This window comes from Ornithorhynchus anatinus, chromosome 20 (assembly GCF_004115215.2).
Source record: "Ornithorhynchus anatinus isolate Pmale09 chromosome 20, mOrnAna1.pri.v4, whole genome shotgun sequence".
In the NCBI taxonomy this organism is placed as follows: domain Eukaryota; kingdom Metazoa; phylum Chordata; class Mammalia; order Monotremata; family Ornithorhynchidae; genus Ornithorhynchus; species Ornithorhynchus anatinus.
This window is the reverse complement of record NC_041747.1, coordinates 9,980,270-10,003,078: the sequence shown is the minus strand read 5'-3', so window position 1 is coordinate 10,003,078 and position 22,809 is coordinate 9,980,270. Positions and strand designations below refer to the sequence as shown.

General features: G+C 42.7%; 1 protein-coding gene across 1 annotated transcript in view; it reads left to right on the top strand.

The window, feature by feature from the left end:
- The window catches only part of GTF2F2 (general transcription factor IIF subunit 2), an 82,393-nt gene that overhangs the window by 44,348 nt on the left and 15,236 nt on the right, over nucleotides 1-22,809 (top strand). The window contains exon 6 of the mRNA XM_039914898.1: nucleotides 22,591-22,690. Coding sequence (XP_039770832.1) covers nucleotides 22,591-22,690 — 100 coding nt within the window. The remainder of the gene's footprint in view (nucleotides 1-22,590; nucleotides 22,691-22,809) is intronic.

Sequence of the window (22,809 nt, the reverse complement as noted above, 5' to 3'; positions counted from 1 at the left end):
GCAGACAAGCGTCAGAGCCGGGATTAGAACCCAGGTCCTTCTGACTCCCAGGCCCATGCTGTCTCCACTAGATCACGCTGCTTCTCGTGCTGTTGCGTGGGGAACAGCCCCCCCTCTCGCAAAAAAAAATGTGGGTTTTGCCCCTGAGGAATTCCCAGTCTGAGGAGAGGAGACAGTTGGTGTAAATTGATAATAATGATGGAAAGATTTTGCATATATAATGAACCCAAACTAATAATTAAATATATGAGTGCCTAGATGACTGATGGGATGGCAGGTTGAAGGGGGTTGGGATGCTTTAATCCAGGAAAGTCTCCACAAGAATTTGTAGGAGGGGTTTGGTAAGAGGAATTTCAAGGAGGAGGAGAGATGTGGTTTGGTGAAGCAGGGGGGTGGTGCTCCAGGCAAGGGGAAAGTGAGGATTGATTGATTGCTGTGTCAGAGGCTGGGAAAGTTGTGAATAAGGAACTCTTGGGTTTTTTTCAGGGTGGGGGAGGTGGGTGAATCAAGAGCAAGGACTGGAGTGAAGAGGGAGACGAGCAGCTAAATAGGAGAGAATCAGTTGATGGATGGCTCTTTTTGTTGCCCATGAGAAGAATGTATGCCCTGGTTTCACACCTCTCCTGCTCGCTTAAAGGTGGTTTCTCCTGGTTTGGTCTTTCACAGGATCCTTCAAAGCATCAAATTTACACATGGAAACAAGTGAGGGGGAGCAATCAAAGCTCTCCCCACCCCACCCCCCCAAGATGATTTATTTGTCTAACATTTTGAAGCATTTTGATTTTCAGTTTAGTCCTTTTCTTGGGACATTGGCGTGAAAGTTTTTTTTTTCTTTTTAAATGCGAATCCCATCTAAATGAGCATGGTGAAGGAAAACATGATCACACTGTAGAAGGATGATTAAGGGCTTGTGTGCAGATTCCCTCAAATGTGTGTGGGGGGAATGGGATGTGTTACGGACTGTGTTAATGGTGGTGGTGGTGGCGGCAGTGGCAGCCGCGGGGACCTATCCCGGGGGATCGTGGAAAGGAGAGGCGATTGGATCCACGGTAGGTCTGAACTCTGTGGCCCTGTAGCGGCTCCTCTCCGAAACTCCCCTGGACTGTCTCTCTCTCTCTCTTGCCCCCTCTCTGCTCCCTGATCAGAGCCCCTTGGCTGCGCTCAAGCATCTCCGACAAACAACCGATAACTCCTCCTGCATTAATGTAGTGGGTCGGGGAGAAAGGACCTTTAGGCACCTGTAACATGGTTCGAAAGGGGGGTGTCAATCATTCATTCATTCAATAGTATTTATTGAGCTCTTACTATGTGCAGAGCACTGTACTAAGCGCTTGGAATGAACAAGTCGGCAACAGATAAAGACAGTCCCTGCCATTTGACGGGCTCACAGTCTAATCGGGGGAGACAGACAGACAAGAACAATGGCAATAAATAGAGTCAAGGGGAAGAACATCTCGTAAAAACAATGGCAACTAAATAGAATCAAGGCGATGTACATTTCATTAACAAAATAAATAGGGTAATGAAAATATATACAGTTGAGCAGACGAGCACAGTGCTGAGGGGATGGGGAGGAGCAGAGGGAAATGGGGGGAAAAGAGGGTTAAGCTGTGGAGAGGTGAAGGGGGGGCGGTAGAGGGAGTAGAGGGAGAAGGGGAGCTCAGTCTGGGAAGGCCTCTTGGAGGAGGTGAGTTTTAAGTAGGGTTTTGAAGAGGGGAAGAGAATCAGTTTGGCAGACGTGAGGAGGGAGGGCATTCCAGGACCGCGGGAGGACGTGGCCCAGGGGTCGACGGCGGGATAGGCGAGACCGAGGGACAGTGAGGAGCCCAGGTATCTCAGACCAGCTTAGCAGTATTTGGAACGCGGGATACCCTGCAGACTTGCCTAAAGATCGACGGTGCAGAGATTTCCTTGGAGCTCTGCCTTATGGACAACACGTTGTACACGTAGCATTTTAACGTGGTTACTTATGAGACAGGAGCAAGTGCAAGGATCATTTCAATATAGAAAGGGCCCCGATGATATTGCACAAATTGCTTTTTAGCCACTTTCTTCTCTTGGAGCCCTCTTAGACGAGAGCGTGGGACAGATAGCAAGAAAGTGAAATGAATGATCAGTTGGATTTGGGAATTACAATAATTCATCTGCCAAAGATAATGCAGTGTTGAATTTAGTGCATTTTTTTTTCAAGAGGCTGTCTGGAAATAAATGAATGGACACAGGAGATTTCAAAGTAATACATTTAGCAGTTGAGTGATATTGTGGACGATTGGAAAAAAAGCAACCCAGGAATGGGACTTTATTTTTGTGAGGGTGAAGCTATGTTCATTTATAATTTATGATCTTACCTAAGTCCTAGAAATTACAATTGTGCTCTTATTCTTGTAAAGAATTGTTTTCTGGTAAGTGGGGTGACCAGCCGTATTTTGAAAGCACATTACGGCTTTTGAATCAAATGAGAATTAGTAAGATGCCTTTGCATACTCATACTTGTCACAGTCCAATATATACAGTAACTGCAATTAAAAAAAAAATACAATTCCATGGAACTATTGGGACTCCCTATTTCAAGGGGATTCAGGTATTTTAAAAAATCCTATGAGTTAATCAATGGTATTCATTGAGCACTTATTGTGTGCAGAACACTCATGGAGGGTCTTTGTTTCAGAGTTCTCTGAAATCCTGGACAAATCTCATGGGTTTCTAGCTGCTGATGCTTTACTTAACTAGAGGACAGTCAGCCTCAGAGGAATCTGAAAATTTGCTTGGCTGCTGCTCCTAAAATCAGTCAGTGGAGTCAGGGCTCATGAGTTCAAATCCCAGCTCTGCCACTTGTCAGCTGTGTGACTCTGGGCAAGTCACTTAACTTCTCTGTGCCTCAGTTCCCTCATCTGTAAAATGGGGATTAAGACTGTGAGCCCCACGTGGGACAACCTGATTCCCCTGTGTTTACCCCAGCGCTTAGAACAGTGCTCTGCACATAGTAAGCGCTTAACAAATACCAACATTATTATTACCTGTTGTATGCACAGCTGTGTAATAGGCAATCTTAGCACTCTTCCACCTGGAGGAAATCTTTTTTTTTTATTCCCCAGTTACTCCTCTGTAGGGGCATAGATCTGAATTGCACTCCTATTGTAAAAAGGAATTTTTGATCCAGCAAATTGAAATTTCATTATTTTTGTGGATTTGTTGGTGTGCTTACTATGTACCAAGCACTGTACTAAGCACTGGAGTAGATACAAGTTAATTGGGTCAGACTCAGTCCCTGTCCCACATGGGGCTCACAGTCTAAGAGCAAGAACAAGTAGTGTTTCCCTGTTTCACAGATGAGAAAACTGAGGCTCATAGAGGGTAAGCAAATTGCCCAAAGTCACATGACAGACAAGTGGCAGAGCTTGGAATAGAACCCAGGTCCTCTGACTCCCAGGCCTCATTGCTGAAAGGAAGTCTGGGGCTCAAAATAAGGCAGTTAGACTACCTCTTACCCTTTCCCTGTCTTTCTCTTCATTATCCCTCCCTCACACTTCGTATCCCTTCCTAACTGAACTGATTGTGTGTTTTCTCTGAGAAGATGCCAAAAGGAGGACAAATGGAAAAGGTTGTTTAGAAGCTGTATGATCTTAAATTCTGACATTTCGGATCTGAAATTCCTTTGGGCTTTGTTTCAAGGAGTTCTTCCATTCCTGCTTCCTACTGACTTCCACCAACCTGGTGAGTGTCTCTCCCTGTTGGAGCAGCACGGGAAGATGCCAAAGAAAATGAAAGCTATTTTTCTCCAGTGAGACATCAGGCCTCTGGAAACAGATTGTAGTGCAGGGTTTCTTTCCTAGGAGAGTTAAACTGTACCTGTCTGGATTTCTGACCTCTCACAGTGTGGCAGAAACTATCTAAGCTTCTAGCATCAGGAAGCTAAAAAGCAACTTGCCAATGTGGTGGACCTCGGCCTCATTTGGGGAAATTTCTGGAATCAGAAGAAGCCCTTACATAACAAATTTTCCAGAAAGGAACAGAAGTAATACTTAATCTTTTTCTTCTCACCGTCTATAATATTGGCATCTGAGCATGTTTAGTTCTGGCAATTCTGTCTTGAATCCAGAGAGAAATATCATTCCACATCACTTACTAATTAAATGGGATATTCTTTTCTTTCTCCTCCATCTCAATTTTCTTCCTCCAAAAAAATGCGGCATTTTAGAACGTGTCGTTGAAACAATCCGTGGCGAAGGATGTGGGTTGTGGATCCTTAAGGAGGAGGACTCCTTGTCTTCATCATCGACTGCTTTTATTGAGCCATGCTGGCAAATCCAGGGGAAAGAACGCCACTGTGTAAATTGGGGGACATCGCCACTACTCCCCGTTCTCCCCGGAGCTGGCTGATGTGGGCTAAGACCACATGTGCACCTCACAATGTGCTTCACCCCTAACTTCCTTGGAACTCATCGCACCCCAGATCTCCCGGCGGAAACACAACCGCTGAGGATGAGAGCATTTGAGTGGCACACGCGTTTAGGGTCCGTTCTTTAGCCTATGTTCTTGATCCTGATGTTGGTTGGTCAGTGGTATTGACTGATTATGTACTATGTGCCAAGCACTGCTCTAAGCACTTGGGAGAGGATTGTATAACAGAGTCGGTAGATATGTGCCCTGCCCCCAAGGAGCTGCATGAGATCCCGCCGTTCCTTTCATTCATTCAGTTGTATTTATTGAACGTTTACTGGGTGCAGAGCACTGTACTAAGCTCATGGGGGAGTACAATACTTAATGCATAGTGTAACTTTGTGTAGAGCCCAGTGGGAGCTGGAAACGTATGGTGGAAGGACGGGCCATGGCTCCTAGTCCCCACTGACTCCCGGTTGGCCCCGGGGGAAGATGTGGATACAAGCTGCCAAGTTTGCCATAGGTCAGAGAGAAAGAGGATACGTCCAGCTGATAGAAGCAAGAGAAAGTTCATCGGTAAATAAGAGGCACTAAATAATCAGGAAAATACATGAATGCTAAATTGGCCGTTGGGGAAAAGCCTATTGCCTGAAACAATAAAGGCAGTCACTAGTCATTGAGAAAGGTAATGATTTGTGTGTCGATAAACTGATGCTAGATCTGACTTCGCAGTAAATCGGTGGTATTTATTGAACGCTCACTCTGTACAGAGCCTTGTACCCCGCCCTCCACTTCCAGTTAGGCGGGAGTGAAATTCTTGCTTTTAAAAGCCGAATTAACTGCTGAGCCAAGATTCTTTAAAACTTAAATGCCTTTAACCGAGGCCTGGGGCCATCTGGTCCTGGGAGAGACTGGAAAAAAAATAAGAGAAATTAGAGATGAGGAAGGGGAAACTTTTTCACTTGTATTTTATTACCTTTTCCGTTTCTAATTGTATCTCAGTTCCTCTGGGAGTAACTCCTGGATAGCTCTAATATGTTTGTTTTTAAGTTTGTCGCAGCCAACCATTTACTGATTTGCCTCTTTTAATAATGCAGTATCACCCCGATTAGACTGTAAGCCCGTCAAACGGCAGGGACTGTCTCTATCTGTTGCCGACTTGTTCATCCCAAGCGCTTAGTACAGTGCTCTGCACATAGTAAGCGCTCAATAAATACTATTGAATGAATGAACTTATCCTGATTTCTCATAACTCTGCTTATCCCTTTCCTGAATCCTTGATGTTCTGCCCCTATATCCTTTAGAATCTAGTATTCGATACCAAGCACAGTACTGTAAGATGCGTCTTACCCAGTCTTTTCTGAGGTGGTTTTAATGGTATTTGTTAAGGGCTTACTATGTTTCCAGCACTGTTCTAAGAGCTGGAGTCGATACAAGTGAATTAGTTGGACACTGTCTCTCTCCCACACGGGGCTCACAATCTAAGTCGGAGATAGAACAGGAGAACTGAGGCACAGAGAATCAATCAGTCGATAGCGTTTACTGAGCATTCACTGTGTGCAGAACACTGTTGCTTGGGAGAGCCCAAAAAGAGAAGCGAAGTGATTTGCCTGTGGTCTGGGATTTTTAATTCGAATCCCGCCTTTGCCACTTGTCAGCTGTGTGACTGTGGGCAAGTCACTCAACTTCTCTGTGCCTCAGTTACCTCATCTGTAAAATGGGGATTAACTGTGAGCCTCAGGTGGGACAACCTGATGACCCTGTATCTAGTCAGTGCTTTGCACATAGTAAGCACTTAGCAAATACCAACATTATTATTATTATTAATTACCCTATTTATTTTGTTAATGAGATGTACATCCCCTTGATTCTATGTATCGCTGTTGTTTTTGTCTGTGTTTCCCCCAATTAGACTGTAAGCCCGTCAGTGGGCAGGGATTGTCTCTCTCTGTTGCTGAACTGTACATTCCAAGCGCTTAGTACAGTACTCTGCACATAATAAGCGCTCAGTAAATACTATTGAATGAATGAATGAATGAACCCAGGTCCTCTGACTCCCAAGGCCGCCTGCTCTATTTACTAGACCGTGCTTCTTCCCCAGAGGTTACTGTGGGATCTGTTATTTTCTTAGTGCCTCCAGGTTTCTTCAGGTACCTCCAGCCAGCCTCCCTCCTTCCCTGCATCCCGGCATTGACTTCTTTCGCATACCCTCTCTTCCTGCCGGGAAGCCCTTCCCCTTCACACCCCAACAGGCCACTGCTCTCCCGATCTTCAAAGCCCCTCTGAAATCACAGAGTCCCATTCCGGTTAACTTCTAATCTCCTCCCCTCCAGCACTTCCACTTGTGTGTTCCCAGAGACTCTCAAGTTGCACTTAGGGACTTTTCTTTGAACTCTGTTTCTTATCTGTAACTTATTTTCCTGCCGGTGTCACAGGCTAGTTTTTAAGAGGCTTCAGGGAAGGGATCCCATCTGCGAATTCTCTTGAATTTTGCACCCAAAAGGCACTCAATAAATGCTTTGGAGTTCCCATTTGGGGCTACACTTTTTTGTAGAGAAAGATCTGTCCTACCTAGAAATGTATTTTAACAGAAAAACAGATCTGCAAATTCATGTACCTTATTCCAATTTTCACTCAGTTGTCTGCACCCTCATGTGATGGTCAAAGTGAACTTTAAGGAAGGCTTTTAAGGGGTCTCTGTGAAACCAGAGACTCACTATACCTGTGAGATCACCTGAGCCAAGTGCTCAGTACAGTGCTCTGCACATAATAAGCGCTCAATAAATGTGATCATTGATGATGAGATCATAAACTAGTTTCTTCCAGTGGATAACTAGCATTTTCAGAAGCCACAGCAACTCCTGCAGGGCATTGTGCTGTATTGTGATTAGCTCTGCCACTTGCCTGCTGTGTGACCTGGGTCAAGTCACTTACCTTCTCTGTGCCTCCAGTTACAATAACCTCACCTGTGAAAGGGGGGTTCATTCATTCAGTATTTATTGAGCGCTTACTATGTGCAGAGCCCTGTACTAAATGCTTGGAATGTACAATTCGGCAACAATCCCTGCCCAGTGATGGGCTCACAGTCTAAATGGCGGAGATGGACAGAAAAGCAAAACAGAACAAAACAAAAACAAGACATCATCAAGATAAATAGAATCAAGGGGATGTACACCTCATTAACAGAATAAATAGGGTTAAGACCGGGAGCCCCATGTGGGACAGGGACTGTGTCCAACCCAATTTGCTTGTATCAACCCCAGTGCTTACTACAGTGCCTGGGACATTAATTCATTCATTCATTCAATCGTATTTATTGAGTGCCTATTGTGTGCAGAGCTAAACACTTGGAATGTAGAATTCAGCAACAGATAGAGACAATCCCTGCCCAGCGGCACATGGTAAACGCTTAACATAAACCACAATTGATATTATTATGTGCTCGATAAATGCCACTGATTGGTTGATGACTGATCTGCCCTTAATGTATGTGAAGCTGCAGGGCATACATGGTAAAATACATAGAAGACCTGAATGAAACTTAATCCCTGGCTTTAAGAAATTCCCAAGCGGAAGAGAAGAAAAGCACCCTTGTCACTCCCACTTTAACTTTTAACAATCTAAATCCCGAAACCAATCCTGGTTGGCACATCCTTTAACACAGAGGCCTTTGACCCCTGTGCTTTTTTCTCCCTTCTCAAGATAATTTCCAAGTGTAGAAGACAAACATGTTCCTTCGTGATTGAAAATGAATACACATAAAGAGTAAACTCATTTCAAAATAAAGTCATTGTCAATATAATTGCTATTTGAGAGTACATTAAATAAATTAAGGTAGTTCTATTACTCATCTGTAATTGACTTAGTAGGCAGTTATGGATAATTTTAGTCAAAATAGGGTTTCCGGCCTTGATTCAAGAACCAATTTTCCATTTATAACATTGTCCCTATGAGAAAATTAGTTCCTACTTAGAACATTTCAGCGTAAAGACGCAGTTTTCCGGAGCTGGTTAGAGTACAAGTTTGAAGGCTGCCTGTTTAGATGATGCTAACGATAACCACTGACTATAGGAAATTTCGGGTTGGGGGGAGCATCTATGGCATAATGAATGTGAATGCCATATGGTATTTCATTGTAACTCAGTACTTAACTAGCTTTTTGTACTTGTATTTTCCATGTTATTTTTAGTGCGATTTTAGCAGTACTTTTTCCTGTAAAAACAACCTCAGACATTGCTGTTCAATGAAGGAATTGATTTTGAAGCTTGAGAAGAATTGACAGACTATCAGTGCTGCGATACTTAAATCAATGGACTTTTCCCAGTATTTTCCAAAAGGAACTTCATTAAGATTTCTAGCCAGATATGTTGTCGATATCGTAGCCCTGCGTGAAGCAAGACTTCCCAACGAGGAGCAGCTTGTGGAAAGGGGGCAGATTGATACCTTCATTTCATTAGTGGTATTTATCTGAGCACTTACTGTGTGCAGAGCACTGTACTAAGCATTTTGGAGAGTACATTGTAGCAGAGTTGGTAGACATGTGTCCTGCCCACATGTTTGTGTTGAGTTTACAGTCTAGACTGACCTTGAATCAGTCTCTTCATCCACTCTTGCGCACAAAGATAAAAATCTCAGCATCAGCAACACCTTTGTTGTAATGTACTTTCCCAAGCACTTGGTATGGTGTTCTACGCCCAGTAAGGGCACAGTAAGTCAATCAATTAATGGCATTTATTGAGTGCAGAGCACTGCACTGAGCACTTGGGAGAGTGCAGTACAAGGGAGTTGGTAGACAGGTTCCCTGTCCATGAGAAGCTCACAGCCTAGAGGGCTGATGGATTCAAACCCAAAGATATGCATGCATTATTTCTCATGATAATATGAATAACTAGTCATGATTTAGGGGGAAAAGAAAACCTGTTAATGATCGAGAAAGGTGAACCTGTTGAGTGTGAAAATCATCGTTCCCTTTGGTAGCGTTTGATGTCACGTACGATTAGACAGCCATGGTAGCAAAATCTCATTTTAGAAGCCGTCTTAGGTGTCACTGGGCCCTCTTGTTATCGGTGTGATGCAATGGGGTAGCATCTGTCTGAAAATGTGATGCATGATAAGGAATCGCTAATTAAATTCCCTGAGGATTCATCTTTCCGAGTTCTGAAAAGCTGAACTGCGGAAATATATTCCACTGAATTGTTGATTGTGAATCCAGACCTTTTGCCTTTTCCCCGAGTCTGCATCACGGGCAAAACAAGTTGTTTCGAAACCCTCGAATCGGAACTGTTCATACTGTGACCCTGGTAGATGTTCAAAAATAATTCCGAGAGGAAGGGCAGCTCTCAAATTCTGTATGAAGAGATTGCTGGGTTTTGGAATAGGCTGTGAGCTGTAATTCTGCCTGTGTATTTATGATCTAACTCTTCCCAACCAAGAATGAATGACAGAATGACATTTTTATCGTGGACTCCCGATTCTTTGCCTACTGTTTACGTTGAGATAAAATGATTTGAAGAAGATAACATTTATATCTGAACCCGGCAATCTTTCCTTTTCATTGACCTTATGCTCGATGAATCTTTTTAGTAAGAATGACATTGCTCTTTGATTAATAAGCTGCCTCCCAACAGAAAACAGTGACAAAGAGCTGTAGCAAGGGCAAAATAATGTCATGCTAAGAATTTTTAAAGAAAAATCAAATAACACCTTTTCATTACAACTATAAACTTAGGTTTCATATTTCCAATCCACTTTAGCCTCCTCCTCAGTTAAATGCCATTCCTGTTTTTAATCCACTTCCCTAACAATAAATCTCTGAGGCTGTGGCTTTTATCACTGCTCTGCCTTTGCCCGTAAATCCGTCTGGGTAATTTTGATGGGAAGCATTTTAGGGCAAAGTCTGATTTAACAGCTCTGGATATGCTTCCTGCGTTCCACAAATAATAAATGAATAGTACAGTAGTGCCATCCACCTGAAAGAATGTCCCTTTTTTCCTCCTGTTCCTTTTTTTTTCCTGTTAGCATTTTTTGAGCACTCGCTCCATTCCGAGCACCATAGCGAGCGCTTGGAAGAGGCCTGCAGAGTTGGTATGCACGATCCTTGGCTCGGTGGAGTTTCCATTCTAGAGATGAGAGTTTAGTCGGGGAAGGCTTCTTGGAAGAGATGCGATTTTAGTAGGCTTTGAAGATGTGGGGAGGAGTAGCAGTCTGTTGGAGCTGAAGAGGAGGGCGTTCCAGGCAGTAGGCAGGACATGAACAAGAGGTCAGTGGCAAGAGAGGTAAACGCCCTTCTACTTGGATTTGCACCCTCAGCACTTATGTGTATATCTGGAATTTATTTATGTACATTAATGTCTGTCTCCCCACCACCAGACTGCAAGCTCGCTGTGGGCAGGGAATATATCTACTGACTCTGTTATCCTGTTATATGGTACTCCCCCAAGCTCTTAGTATGGTGCACGGCACACAGCGCTCAAGAAATACGATCGATTGATTAATCGAGGCTCAGTGAGTAGGTGTTACACCGAAGGGTGCAGGCTGGGTTGTAGAGAGGAGCGGATTCCAACTGGGGACAGAGAACCGATTGAATCCCTCCAAGCTGGTAGTCAGGAGTTTCTACTCGTTGTAGGGATGGTGTTCTGCTGATCCCAAGTTTATAAAACACGATGTGAAATAACGACCTTACTGTCGGGTGTGAGATCATCGTATTCATTACTAATTCACAGTTGTAGAATAAGGATGTGCGATGTGATTGAATACCAAAAATGACAGAAGCTCTTTTATAAAAGAATTGGCTACTGAGTCTGAGCTGTAGAGGAAAGATAAGTGGTCATCTGGGAGATGTAGGGGACAGATAAGAAGTGGTCACGGAAAGTCGAGAGAGCAGAGAAAGAGGAGACAGTGGAGTCATTGCTCATGATCAGTGTGACCACCAACCCAGTTGTCTTGTACTCTCCCATGTGCTTAATAAAGTGCTCCTCCCACAGTAAGTGCTCAATAAATACAAGTGATGGATGAGCACTCCCACTGCAGCACCGACTGGTAATGCGCTGGGGTCGGGGCATCTTTCCCCTCCTATCTCAGCTCATTTTGATCTGCTGGGTGGTTAGGACCGGCGCGGTCTCTCCTTGCATTTGTTGCTAAGCCCAAATGATAAAGTTGGTTGGCTGGGCTCGGTAGTTCTTGGCATTCCTCCGCTACCATTGGTAGCTCCACAAATGGAATAGCAGGTTCCTTTGTCTCCATGGCAGCAAGTGCTTTAGTTCTGTGCCTGGTACATGCTACAGTGTGAAAGGATCTATAGCTAATAATTCAAATTTATGCTCTGGCTAGCATTTTGCAGCGCAGTTTTAAAATGATAGAAATTAATAGAGAAGAAGCACCGCATCTTGAAGAGTTGGCTAGGTTCATATGCAGCCTCGGCTAGAGAAAAATTCAATCTCCTTTGCTGTGATCCTAGTCGTTAAAAGAAATGCTTCGTGTCTTTGGGATTTGTGGGGGAATTGGGGCTCTCTAATTTACTTTAACCTTTTCTGTGGGGGTTACTTAATTCCTAGGTGTTGGTCTGCTCACAGGTCTGTTCCCACTTAAATTAAGTGTGGTTATAGGAGCTTTGTCATTTATACTTGAGGGTGGTCTTAGGCAGGTCAAAATTAGCTAAAGTTTATTTTTGTCTTACTATTGTCAGGCCAGTCCTCATAATCGTGATAATTAAATATAAATAATGTATAAGATGATAATAGTATTATAGTGCAGTGCCCTGCACATAGTAAGTGTTTAGTAAGCACCACTGATTTCATTGATATAATTGTGGTATTTAAGTGCTTACTATGTGCCAAGCAGGGTGCTAAGCACTAGGTTAATCAGGTTAGACCCAGTCCCTGCCCTGAGTGTGATTAACTTCTACCTACCCCAGGGCTTGGAGTAGTGCTTGATTCATGGTAAACCCATAAGTGCTCAGGAGCAGCGTGGCTTAGTGGATAGAGCACGGGTTTAGGAGTCACAAGGACCTGGGTTGTAATCCCGGCTCCGTACATGTCTGCTGTGTGACCTTGGGCAAGTCACTTAACTTTTCTGGGCCTCAGTTACCTCCTCTGTAAAATGGGAATTAAGAGTGTGAGCCCCATGTGGGACAGGGGCTATGTCCAACCTGATTAATTTATATCTACCCCCAGCACTTAGGACAGTGCTTGGCACATAGTAAGCCCATAACAAGTACCATTATCATCATTATTACTATTATTAATAACAAATACTGTCATCATCGTGGTGCTCATAGTCTAAGTAGGTGAGAGAACAGGTATTACACTCCCTATTTACAGTTGGGGACACCAAGGCCCAGAGAAGTTAAACCCAAGGTCACACAGCCGGTAGACAGTGGAGCCAAGATTAGAACCCAGCTCCACTTACTCCTAAACCCGCACTCTTACCCCTAGGCTGCACTGCTTCCCTTGAACTACCTTGATTTTTGACTTTAAAATATTTTGTTGTTTCCCCTCTTCCTTTAAGCTCAATCCGTGGCTTCTTAGTCATCGTAAAGTCTAGTCCCACAGACGGTTCATAAAGCACCGTTTCCCCTTTGATGGCAATGGCTTCGTGTGTAGATACAGGAAAATATATGTTCTCTAATGTACATTCATTGAGGCAGATGGTGCGATCTTCTCAAATTGGGGAAGTTCATAATTTCAGAAACCTGAGCTGATCTCGATCACAGCAAGTAGCACAGCTGTACCATCTGTCGTAGGATGGGTAAGAGCTCACATTAAGATACCTGGGTTCTCACAATACCCAAAAGTCTTTTATTATTTGATAAAGGTTCCAGGCCAAACCCCTCCATTAAGGGAATGACTTAAACCCACGAGCATTTAACTCTCTACCTAGTAATCTGTATTTTTAGGATTCTGATGTGTAGAAAAAAAAAAGCATGTGTGATTTATTGGCACAGAAATCTGCATATACTGTATTCCAGAATGCCTAAGTAAAAGTAATTACTATGTGTGCCTGAAAACCATATTTTGAATTAATATTTTGTCAGTCTTTAAATATCAGGGAACTAGTTCATGTTTAGAGGTTGTAACATGGTATTCAAAGTGATATTTTTGAAGGATCCCCAAAACAAGCCATCACATTATAAGAAAACTAGAACTTTACCAAAATTTCCCATAGTTTCTTATGCAAGAAAATGTCAGCAGCGGGTGCCTTTGGACTATAAGCTCCTTGTGGGTGGGGAAAGTATCTACCTCCGCACGCTCCCAAACACTTAGTACAGCCCTCCACACATAGTAAGTGTTCAATAAATGCCATTGGTTGATGCATACCAATTGGGTTCGGACATCATTAGGACTGTAATTGTAATAGTGATAACTAGCATGCATTTTTTTCTTACAATGGATTTGAAAATGATCCTCCCAAAACGAGTTTGTGTGCATAATAACTCTTCACGATAAATCTTTGTAAAAAAAAAAAAAAAGGTTATTTAGCAAAAATTGACATGCTAGAAAGTGAAAATGTAAAATGTGAAGCTTTCAACAGAGTTGAGAATGCAAGTAAAGCTTGTCAAGCTGAGCGCTTAAGTCTGTGGAGCATGAAGACTTTTTCACTCAGATTTTGTTCACAGCCTAACTGCGAGAGTCTTTCAGGCGGAAAGGGAAACTGCCCCTACACAAATGTCAGAAGCAGAGAATCATGATAGAGTTTGTAGATTCTTCTCCTGATATATGGATTCAAAACGAGGCTTTATCATTCATTAGAGTTGCTATAGGAATAGTTTTAGTAGCAAGCCATAGCCCAGGGAGGCATTTTGTCGTGCTTTTTCATCCAGTCTCCCCATAAGATCAATAGATTTCTTCCTCTCTCATTAAAGGGAAAAACATTTCCCGAGTTACAAATGTTGATGAAGTGATTTTCATTTTTTAATCAGTGAATCCCTTGAGGAACATGTAACAGAAAACTTCCTGACAATATGTATGGCTTTGGGTTTAAAATTATTCACTTCAAAATCCTGCTAGTTCAGCTCAGGCTTGTCTTCTGGTTAACATTTTCAGGGGTGGGAGTGAGGGATTTTGTGGTTAACCAAAGGCAGTGTTGAATAAATTTAAGGTGAAACACAATCCAGTAACAAAAAGCACCTCAGGTTTTGTCGAGATATTATGGAAATATCGTGGTGCATTTTTGAAAAATTAAAGAATGTGGCCAAGTTCAGCAGTTTAAACATCTAAAATGAAGGTTCAATCAATCAGTGGTATTTACTGAGCCCTTTACTATGTGCAGAGCACTGTATTAAGTGCTTGGGACAGTCAGATACAACAGAATTAGCAGACACGTTCCCTGTCCCACAACAAGCTTATAGTCTAAAGGAGTTCAGGAAGCAAAAGATGGTGTTTTTGTTGCTAGTAAGAATAAATGGTTTTGAAGATCATTAGTGATTACAGGTATCTGCAATTGAATCTGTTTGGAATTCTACCTACAAATAAATGCTAAGGGAAGCTGCAAGCCACCACCAATCCATTCTTCAGTTAGTGCAATTTTACATTGCTTAATGAAGAAACACATTTGAATTCTGTTTATCCTGTTGTATAAGGCTATTTATTTCATTGATTCATACCTAACAGAAGATGGCTTTCCTTACATTGACTTAGTGTAGGAGGATTTTCATGCCTTTTTTTTTTTTAACTGTCAGAAGAGAAAACTGAAAGCATGGTGTTTTTTGATTGCCAAGAGTCAGTTTACTTTGGTTATTCCTCTTAAAATAGAAGTGAGTGAATGTGTGTTAACACACATAAACAGCTAGATTGGGGAGGTATCCCCTTAAATGTCTGGGGAGAGGTGTCTCTAGTCTGCTGTCAAGGTCTCTAAGGAACTCCTTAAGTTCCTTACTGCTGTTTCGGTCTATGGAGAGGCTCCTTCAAGCACCAACTTGCTGGTGTGTTTTTTTGTTCGTTTTTAAATGGAGTTTTTTAAGCACTTATTATGTGCCAGGCACTGTACTATTCGCTGGGGTAGATACAAGATGATCGAGTTGAACAGAGACCCTGTCCCACGTAGGGCTCACAGTATTAATCCCTCTCGTTCACCCCACACATCCTATCCGTTACCAAGACCTGCCGGTTTCACCTCTACAATATCGCCAAGATCCGCCCTTTCCTCTCCACCCAAACGGCTACCTTACTATTACGGGCTCTCGTTATATCCCGGCTAGACTACTGTGTCAGCCTTCTCTCTGACCTCCCTTCCTCCTCTCTCGCCCCGCTCCGGTCTATTCTTCACTCCGCTGCCCGGCTCATCTTCCTGCAGAAACGATCTGGGCATGTCACTCCCCTTCTTAAACAACTCCAGTGGTCGCCTATCGACCTCCGCTCCAAACAAAAACTCCTCACTCTAGGCTTCAAGGCTCTCCATCACCTTGCCCCTTCCTACCTCTCCTCCCTTCTCTCTTTCTACCACCCACCCCGCACGCTCCGCTCCTCTGCCGCCCACCTCCTCACCGTCCCTCGGTCTCGCCTATCCCGCCGTCGACCCCCCGGGTCACGTCCTCCCGCGGTCCTGGAACGCCCTCCCTCCTCACCTCCGCCAAACTGATTCTCTTTCCCTCTTCAAAACCCTACTTAAAAATCACCTCCTCCATGAGGCGTTCCCAGACTGAGCTCCTCTTCTCCCTCTACTCCCTCTGCCATCCCCCCTTTACCTCTCCGCAGCTAAAGCCTCATTTTCCCCTTTTCCCTCTGCTCCTCCACCTCTCCCTTCCCATCCCCACAGCACTGTACTCGTCCGCTCAACTGTATATATTTTCGTTACCCTATTTATTTTGTTAATGAATTGTACATCGCCTTGATTCTATTTAGTTGCCATTGTTTTTACCAGATGTTCTTCCCCTTGACGCTGTTTATTGCCATTGTTCTCGTCTGTCCGTCTCCCCCGATTAGAATGTAAGCCCGTCAAACGGCAGGGACTGTCTCTATCTGTTGCCGACTTGTTCATCCCAAGCGCTTAGTACAGTGCCCTGTACATAGTAAGCGCTCAATATATACTATTGAATGAATGAATGAATAATCCGCATTTTACAGACGAGGTAACTGAGGCACAGAGAAGTTGTGACTTGCCCAGGGTCACACAGCAGATACATGGTCGAGCTGGGATTAGATCCCGGATCATCTTGTTCCCAGGTCTGCACTCTTTCCATTAGGCCATGCTGCTTCTACCTTGCTGGTGATTCTGTAGGGTGATTGGCTAATGCCAGAAGAGAGATTTCCAAGCTTATCTCCCTAATTTTGGTGTTGGTACAGAGGCAAGATTTGAATGCACGAAACCCCAAAATCGTATTTGAAAGAACTACTTTGGGGAACCTATTGTAATTACTAAATTAAACCCTTTTTCACCTGGACCTAAATCAGATATGTGTGTGAGAGAACGGAGGGGACTTTAAGGGAACAATTTTTTCTAAGCCGTGGAGTCCTTTGGTTACTTAGATGATAATTGCGTCTAATTACACTTCCATGAGCTGTTGCATGTTTTACTTTCAGCAAAATGGCACTCGGAAAAAGAGAAATTTTTTCGTATTTTCGAAAATATCAAAGATGATCAAAGTAAATGCTTCTAATATTATTCCTTCAGCCTAATATCTCCTGATGAGAATAATCATATGTCAGATGCATTTGAATCGTTAGGAATTGACTTTGTGAAGAACTATTTGATCCATATAACTGTACAGTTGTCATAAGCAAAATTTAGCTAAATGAATATACACACCTACGATATATGATTCTAATTTGCCCATTTAATTAGATATTCCTGGACAGTTTTATAATGTTTTGCAAATATTTCAGATTTTGTTCAGGTATGGAATAATCACTATTTGAGTATTGAAGATCCCAAAAAAGTGTTTCTCCAAACCAGTCACTCCATTAGCCTCTTATTGTTATTATTATTATATTAATGGAACTATTTGTTAAAAGCTCACTAGGTGCTAAGCACTGTACTCAGTGCTGGAGTAGTTACAAGATAATCAGGTTGGACTCAGTCCCCGTCCTGTCTGGGGCTCACAGACTAAGGAGGAAACAGGCACACAGAAATAAAGTGACTGGTCCAAAGTCACACAGCAGGAGAGTGGCAGAGCCAGGATTAGAACACAGGTCCTCCGACACCCAGGCCTATGCTCCTTCCACAGGGCAATGCTGCTTTACGTTTAACAAAGGAGACCAGGAATTGTAAAGATAATTGGTTTTTCAACACCGCTGGACAAAGAGTGAACAGCTCTTCAAGTTTTCATAGTTACACCTATTATCTCAAAAAATTGCATACCAATTTGTTTTTAAACTTATGACCTTATCTTAACTTATCAAAAGGCATAAATGGAAATGAAGGCAGTAACATGGATTTGCAATAAGTTAATGGTTCAGTGTTCACTTGGACAGTGTAGCAGTTCTTAAGGAATTGTTTATTTTCTGAGTTGTTACTGTCTCCTTAAAAATATCACAAACTCTGGGAGTTTGCTGTTTCCAAAGAAAGCCCAGAGGAAAGCAGTCCCAGTTATTCATTCCTAGCAACTTGAGCTTCTTGTGGGCAGAGAACGTGTTGAATTGTTCTCTGCCAAGCACTGGACGCAGTAAGTGCCCAGTAAATACCGCTGACCAATCTTGAGGAGAGCTTGTGATATAGAAAGCCCTCTTCTAACACCATTCCAGTTGAAGTAATGTACACATAGTCTGAATCCATCCCCTTCTAGGCTGGAAGCTGCTTATGGGCAGGTATTGCATCTCCCAACTCTTTTGTATTATACTCTCAAGAGCTTAATATAGCGCTCTGGACACAGGAAGTGCTCCATAAATACAGTTGATTGATAGGATCTTTTTCCAAGTCCTAAGATTTCAAACATGCTTGGGGCTCCAATACTTCATTTATTGTCTATAAATGAACTCGCCTCTTTCCTACGGGAGTGAAGGAAGATAAGCAGGACCCCAATCCCAATTGCTCTGGCCTACCGAGTTTGGTCTCGCTTTCCAGTAACCCAGCCTGCTGGGGGTCATTTATCTGGCTTGCTTTTCTGCGTATTAAGATAGGTACCCAAGTGAGAATATGTGCATCTCTAGCAGTGCTTTCTGGATGCAAAACTCAGCACTTGGGAGAGGGCAGTTCAACAGAGTTGGCAGACACATTCCCTTCCCACAATGAGTTTACAGTCCAGAGGAATGTGGAAGGTTTTTATTTTTCACTGGGTTTTTTGGTTTTTGTTTTTTAGGGCGGGTTTTTTGTGATACTGAAATTTGTCAGCCGAGAAACTAAAATTCCAATCCCCCAAGCGTTACCCTAGTGCTGGGTGCACAGACGGTTTTCAGTGATGCCGGTTGATTCAGGCATCGATGACACACGTCATCGTAGTGCAATCTTTCCCATACCTACTGGCTATGCTAAGTCTGCGAACACCAAAGACTAGTAGGTTTGCTATTCTTCTGAAGGAGAGAAGGCTTCTTCCCGCCACCAGTGTGTTTTTTTGTTTTTGTTTCCATCTCAATCATTTTACAGCAATGAAATCTGAGAAGCTGATCTTCAGATGCCAAAAGAGATATTTAATTTCTGACAGGTTAGCTGTTTCGAGTTGGAGGTTTAATGTAACTAATTTTCATTTTGCATTGACTTTCTTTTTGGAATAGCAGTCCCTATTGTCCACGTCATGGCAGAAGAAACATCTGTGGCAACAAGTTGCGGCTGTGATTCGACCAAGTGAGGGACTGGGCCAGAGGGTCTTTTTCTCCGATTTTGATGGCCCGCTTCCACCCCTCCATCTGTTAGCACCCCTATGTTTTCAGCAACACCGGGTGCAACACTTAATAAAGCGAAATTCACTGCAGTGTTTTGATGGCAACAGAAACCCAAGAATGATTTGGATTAAAAAACACATCCAAAAAAACAAAACTGGGATGAAATATAGTGTCTCTAACACACTGTACTAATCCTTATATAGTGCCTGGTTGTTTAGCACCCGGCACTGTACTAAATATTGCGGTAGATACAAGATGATCAGGTTGGACACAGTCTCTGTCCCACTTAGCTCTTCACAGTCTATATCCACATTTTATAGATGAGCTAACAGGGGCCCAGAGAAATGAAGTGACTTGCCAGAGAGATCATACAGCCGACAAGTGGCAGAGCCGGATTAGAACCCAGGTCCTCTGCCTCCCAGGCCCATGCTGTTTCCACAAGGCCACACTGCGTTCTTGCCAGAGAGCCCTTCCCAGGACTCAGAGGGTGCCTGGTGTCTCGCTTTGATCCAAAACATTCTTTGTTTCCCAATTAGATCTGGGAACCTCCAGAGTGGCCTCCTCGGTAAAATCCATCAACCAGTGGTATTTTTTGAGCGCTTACTGTGTGCAGCGTACTGTATTAAGTGCTTGGGAGAGAACAGTACTGCAGAAGTAGCCAACACATTCCCTGCACCTAATGAGCTCACAGTCTAGAGGTGATCTTACAGTCTAGAGACAGCTAGAAAGGTCAATGAGCCTTTCAACTCCATCCTTTTCGGCCCAGAATGCCCCTTTCATGCTCCGATTACTCAGGTGACCCCATGGATTCCCTAGCCAAATTCCTGCCTCCGCTATATCTGAAGCGTCTTTTCTGGGTTGGCTTCGGTCAGCGAGGAGTAGAGGACTCGTGGAATGTTGGAAGTCTTTTTTTTCTTGTTGACTTTGGCATTCTGTCTGAGCTTCTCCTAAAAGGCTCTTTATTGACTTGCATAACTTACTCACTGCTACTCCATGACTTTTCTGTTCTCTTTGTGAAAACCTAGGTTTGTTTTTTTTTCTCTTCCGTTGGTCTCATTCTTCCAGTTAGCCAAGCAGGACATCAGTTTGATCCCTGATTAACTTGTTTCTATCCCAGCACTTAGTACAGTGCTTGACACATAGTACGTGCTCAACAAATTTTGCAATTATTATTAGTCTCATTCCAAAACATGGACTGTTGTAAACTCCTCGGGCAAGGGTCGTAGCTACTTATTCCTTAGGACTGTCCCAAGTGCCTGACACAGGGCTCTATTCAGAGCAAGTGCTCAAAAAATACACTTGCTGCACTAGGTTTGCGGTTTGGTGCGCCTGCTCTTGGATTTTTTTTTTCCCGTTTTGAACAGTGAAGTAATTAAGATAGCAGGGGTCCAGAATGCAGTATACAGAACTCTCCCAAGCGCTTAGAACAATGCTATGCAAATAGTAAACACTCCATAAATATCACTGAGTGAGTGAAGAGCACCCATGTTCTGAGATTATTTTTGTGCATAGTGTCATTCTTTCACCCTGCCCCTTCTCTCTTCCAGATTTGTTTGATGATGTAGTTGATACAGTATGTATTAAGTGACGTTCCTGGGAACAAACTGATTAAACCATAGTTTGACAGATCAAGTGGTCTAGGTCGGAATCATTATTAATTTGATACATTATTATATGGCATAACAAAATCATCCCAAAGTGTTCTGACACTTCATGGATAATTTTAAATGAATTATTTAGTGTTAAATGAAAACCCTTTTAAGTTCTCTTCAATTATTAAAGGTTAATTTTTATAAAGCTTTTTCAGGATTTTTTTCCTTCCAAATGTTTTCATTGCATATGTTTTTAACCTTTGTGAATTGACTCATCAGATACTCTCAAAAAAGATATCGAGTTGAGTAGATAACAGGAAGTTAGGGTTCAGTAGGCACTTTTGCTCTTAAAAGGTCAATATTGGATTATTATTTTTCTTCGTATTCCAAGGGGTTGATAAACTTCTGGTGAATTTTAAATTATAACAGGTTTACTCAGCAGTCAGGAGAGTTGGTTTCCAGAAATACATCATATGCACCCAAATGATGATTATGGGCTAGAATTAATATAAGTGTAATGGAAGCAAGAATCATTAAAGAAGTAGCTTTTTTTTTTTTTTTTTTTTGAGAAAAACTCAACTGAAATTGAAAACCTGAAAAAAGCTGTTGAGCACAAAATATGCTGCTAGGTCGGCAAGGTAAATCTCTATGAAGAATTTCACGATTGGAATCCAAAAAAATCAACAGACATTGTATACTGATCAGTCCCAGAGTACATCACACTGCACTAAAATGTCTAGGGTGGCAAAGTTTAGACAAGACATGATCCCTACCATCAAACGGTATGGGAGACAGAACCTAGTTACAGATCTCTTCATAGAATTATAATTACTTGTTGTGCTCAGGGAGAATGGTGTAGAAAATAAGCTTGTAAATTGGCAACTGGTGTACGTTATTAAAGAAAGTGGTAAGAATTTAGGGCTTGTTATCGGATTCAATCGATGGGAGGGATCTGGTAGCTGAGGAGCGGAGCCATCCCTTGCCCGAGAGGGGTTTGCAGGCAGGCTGGCGAGGAGGGCATATGCCCAGCCAGGGTGTTCAGTGAGAACAATTGAGTAGCCTGGGCCACCTCACACAGAGGACTGGATATACAGACTCTTAGGGGACCCATCTGAGGGCTTTAACCATCAGAGGGGCATACAGGCAGAAGGAACATTTCAGGAGGCCAGAAAGAAGTCATCCAGACTCAAGATAACCAGGAACCTGGAAAAAATCTTGGCCCAGATTTTAAAAACATACAAATGTAAAAACCATATAACTATTTTTAATGTTCGGCAAGGATGGATTGTAGGTTTTTGGAGTGCTGATTTAAAAAATGTTCAGGAATGAATACTAATCATCTAGTTAGCCGTTTTTCCTGGAGTGAGTTTTTTTGGTATGCATTTTGGATGGAACTCTGGGAGAGCATTCTTCCCTCAATATATATCTGCCTGGATGGAACATGTCACGTTGCGGGAAGAAATGTCCACACTTACGCACATGATGTTGGTCAAGACTCACGCCCTATAACATGACTTTTTCTAAACGTGCGTTTCTTCAAAACTGTAACCCATCCTTCATCAGAAAATTGACTTAGCGTTTAATACTCCATGGAGATCGATACACTGTTGTATTTGTCTTTTAACAAGTTAAATTTTACCTGCTCCATCAGATCAATTTAAAACTTGGCTAAAGGTGTGTTTGTTCTCTACCTAGATAGTAAGCTCCTTGTGGACAGAGAATATATCTACCAATTCTCTTGTATTGTACTCTCTCAAGTGCTTCGCACCCAATAAACACTCCATAAACACCATTGATTTGCCAGTTTCCTCCTTAGTTCCCATTTGAGTTTCATGAACAAGATGTTAAATAGTTCCTCTCCTTTTCAGATTACAAATAGAAGAATCTTCCAAACCAGTGAGACTCTCCCAGCAACTGGATAAAGCAGTGACGACCAATTATAAACCTGTGGCTAACCATCAGTATAATGTAAGTTTTCTACTTTTCTCTCAATATACAAATCTAGTTGTGCTATGTTCTAGTAGAATAAATTCTGCCATACATTGGTTTTTCTAGACTCTAGGGATCAGTGTTTTTCACCGCCTCTC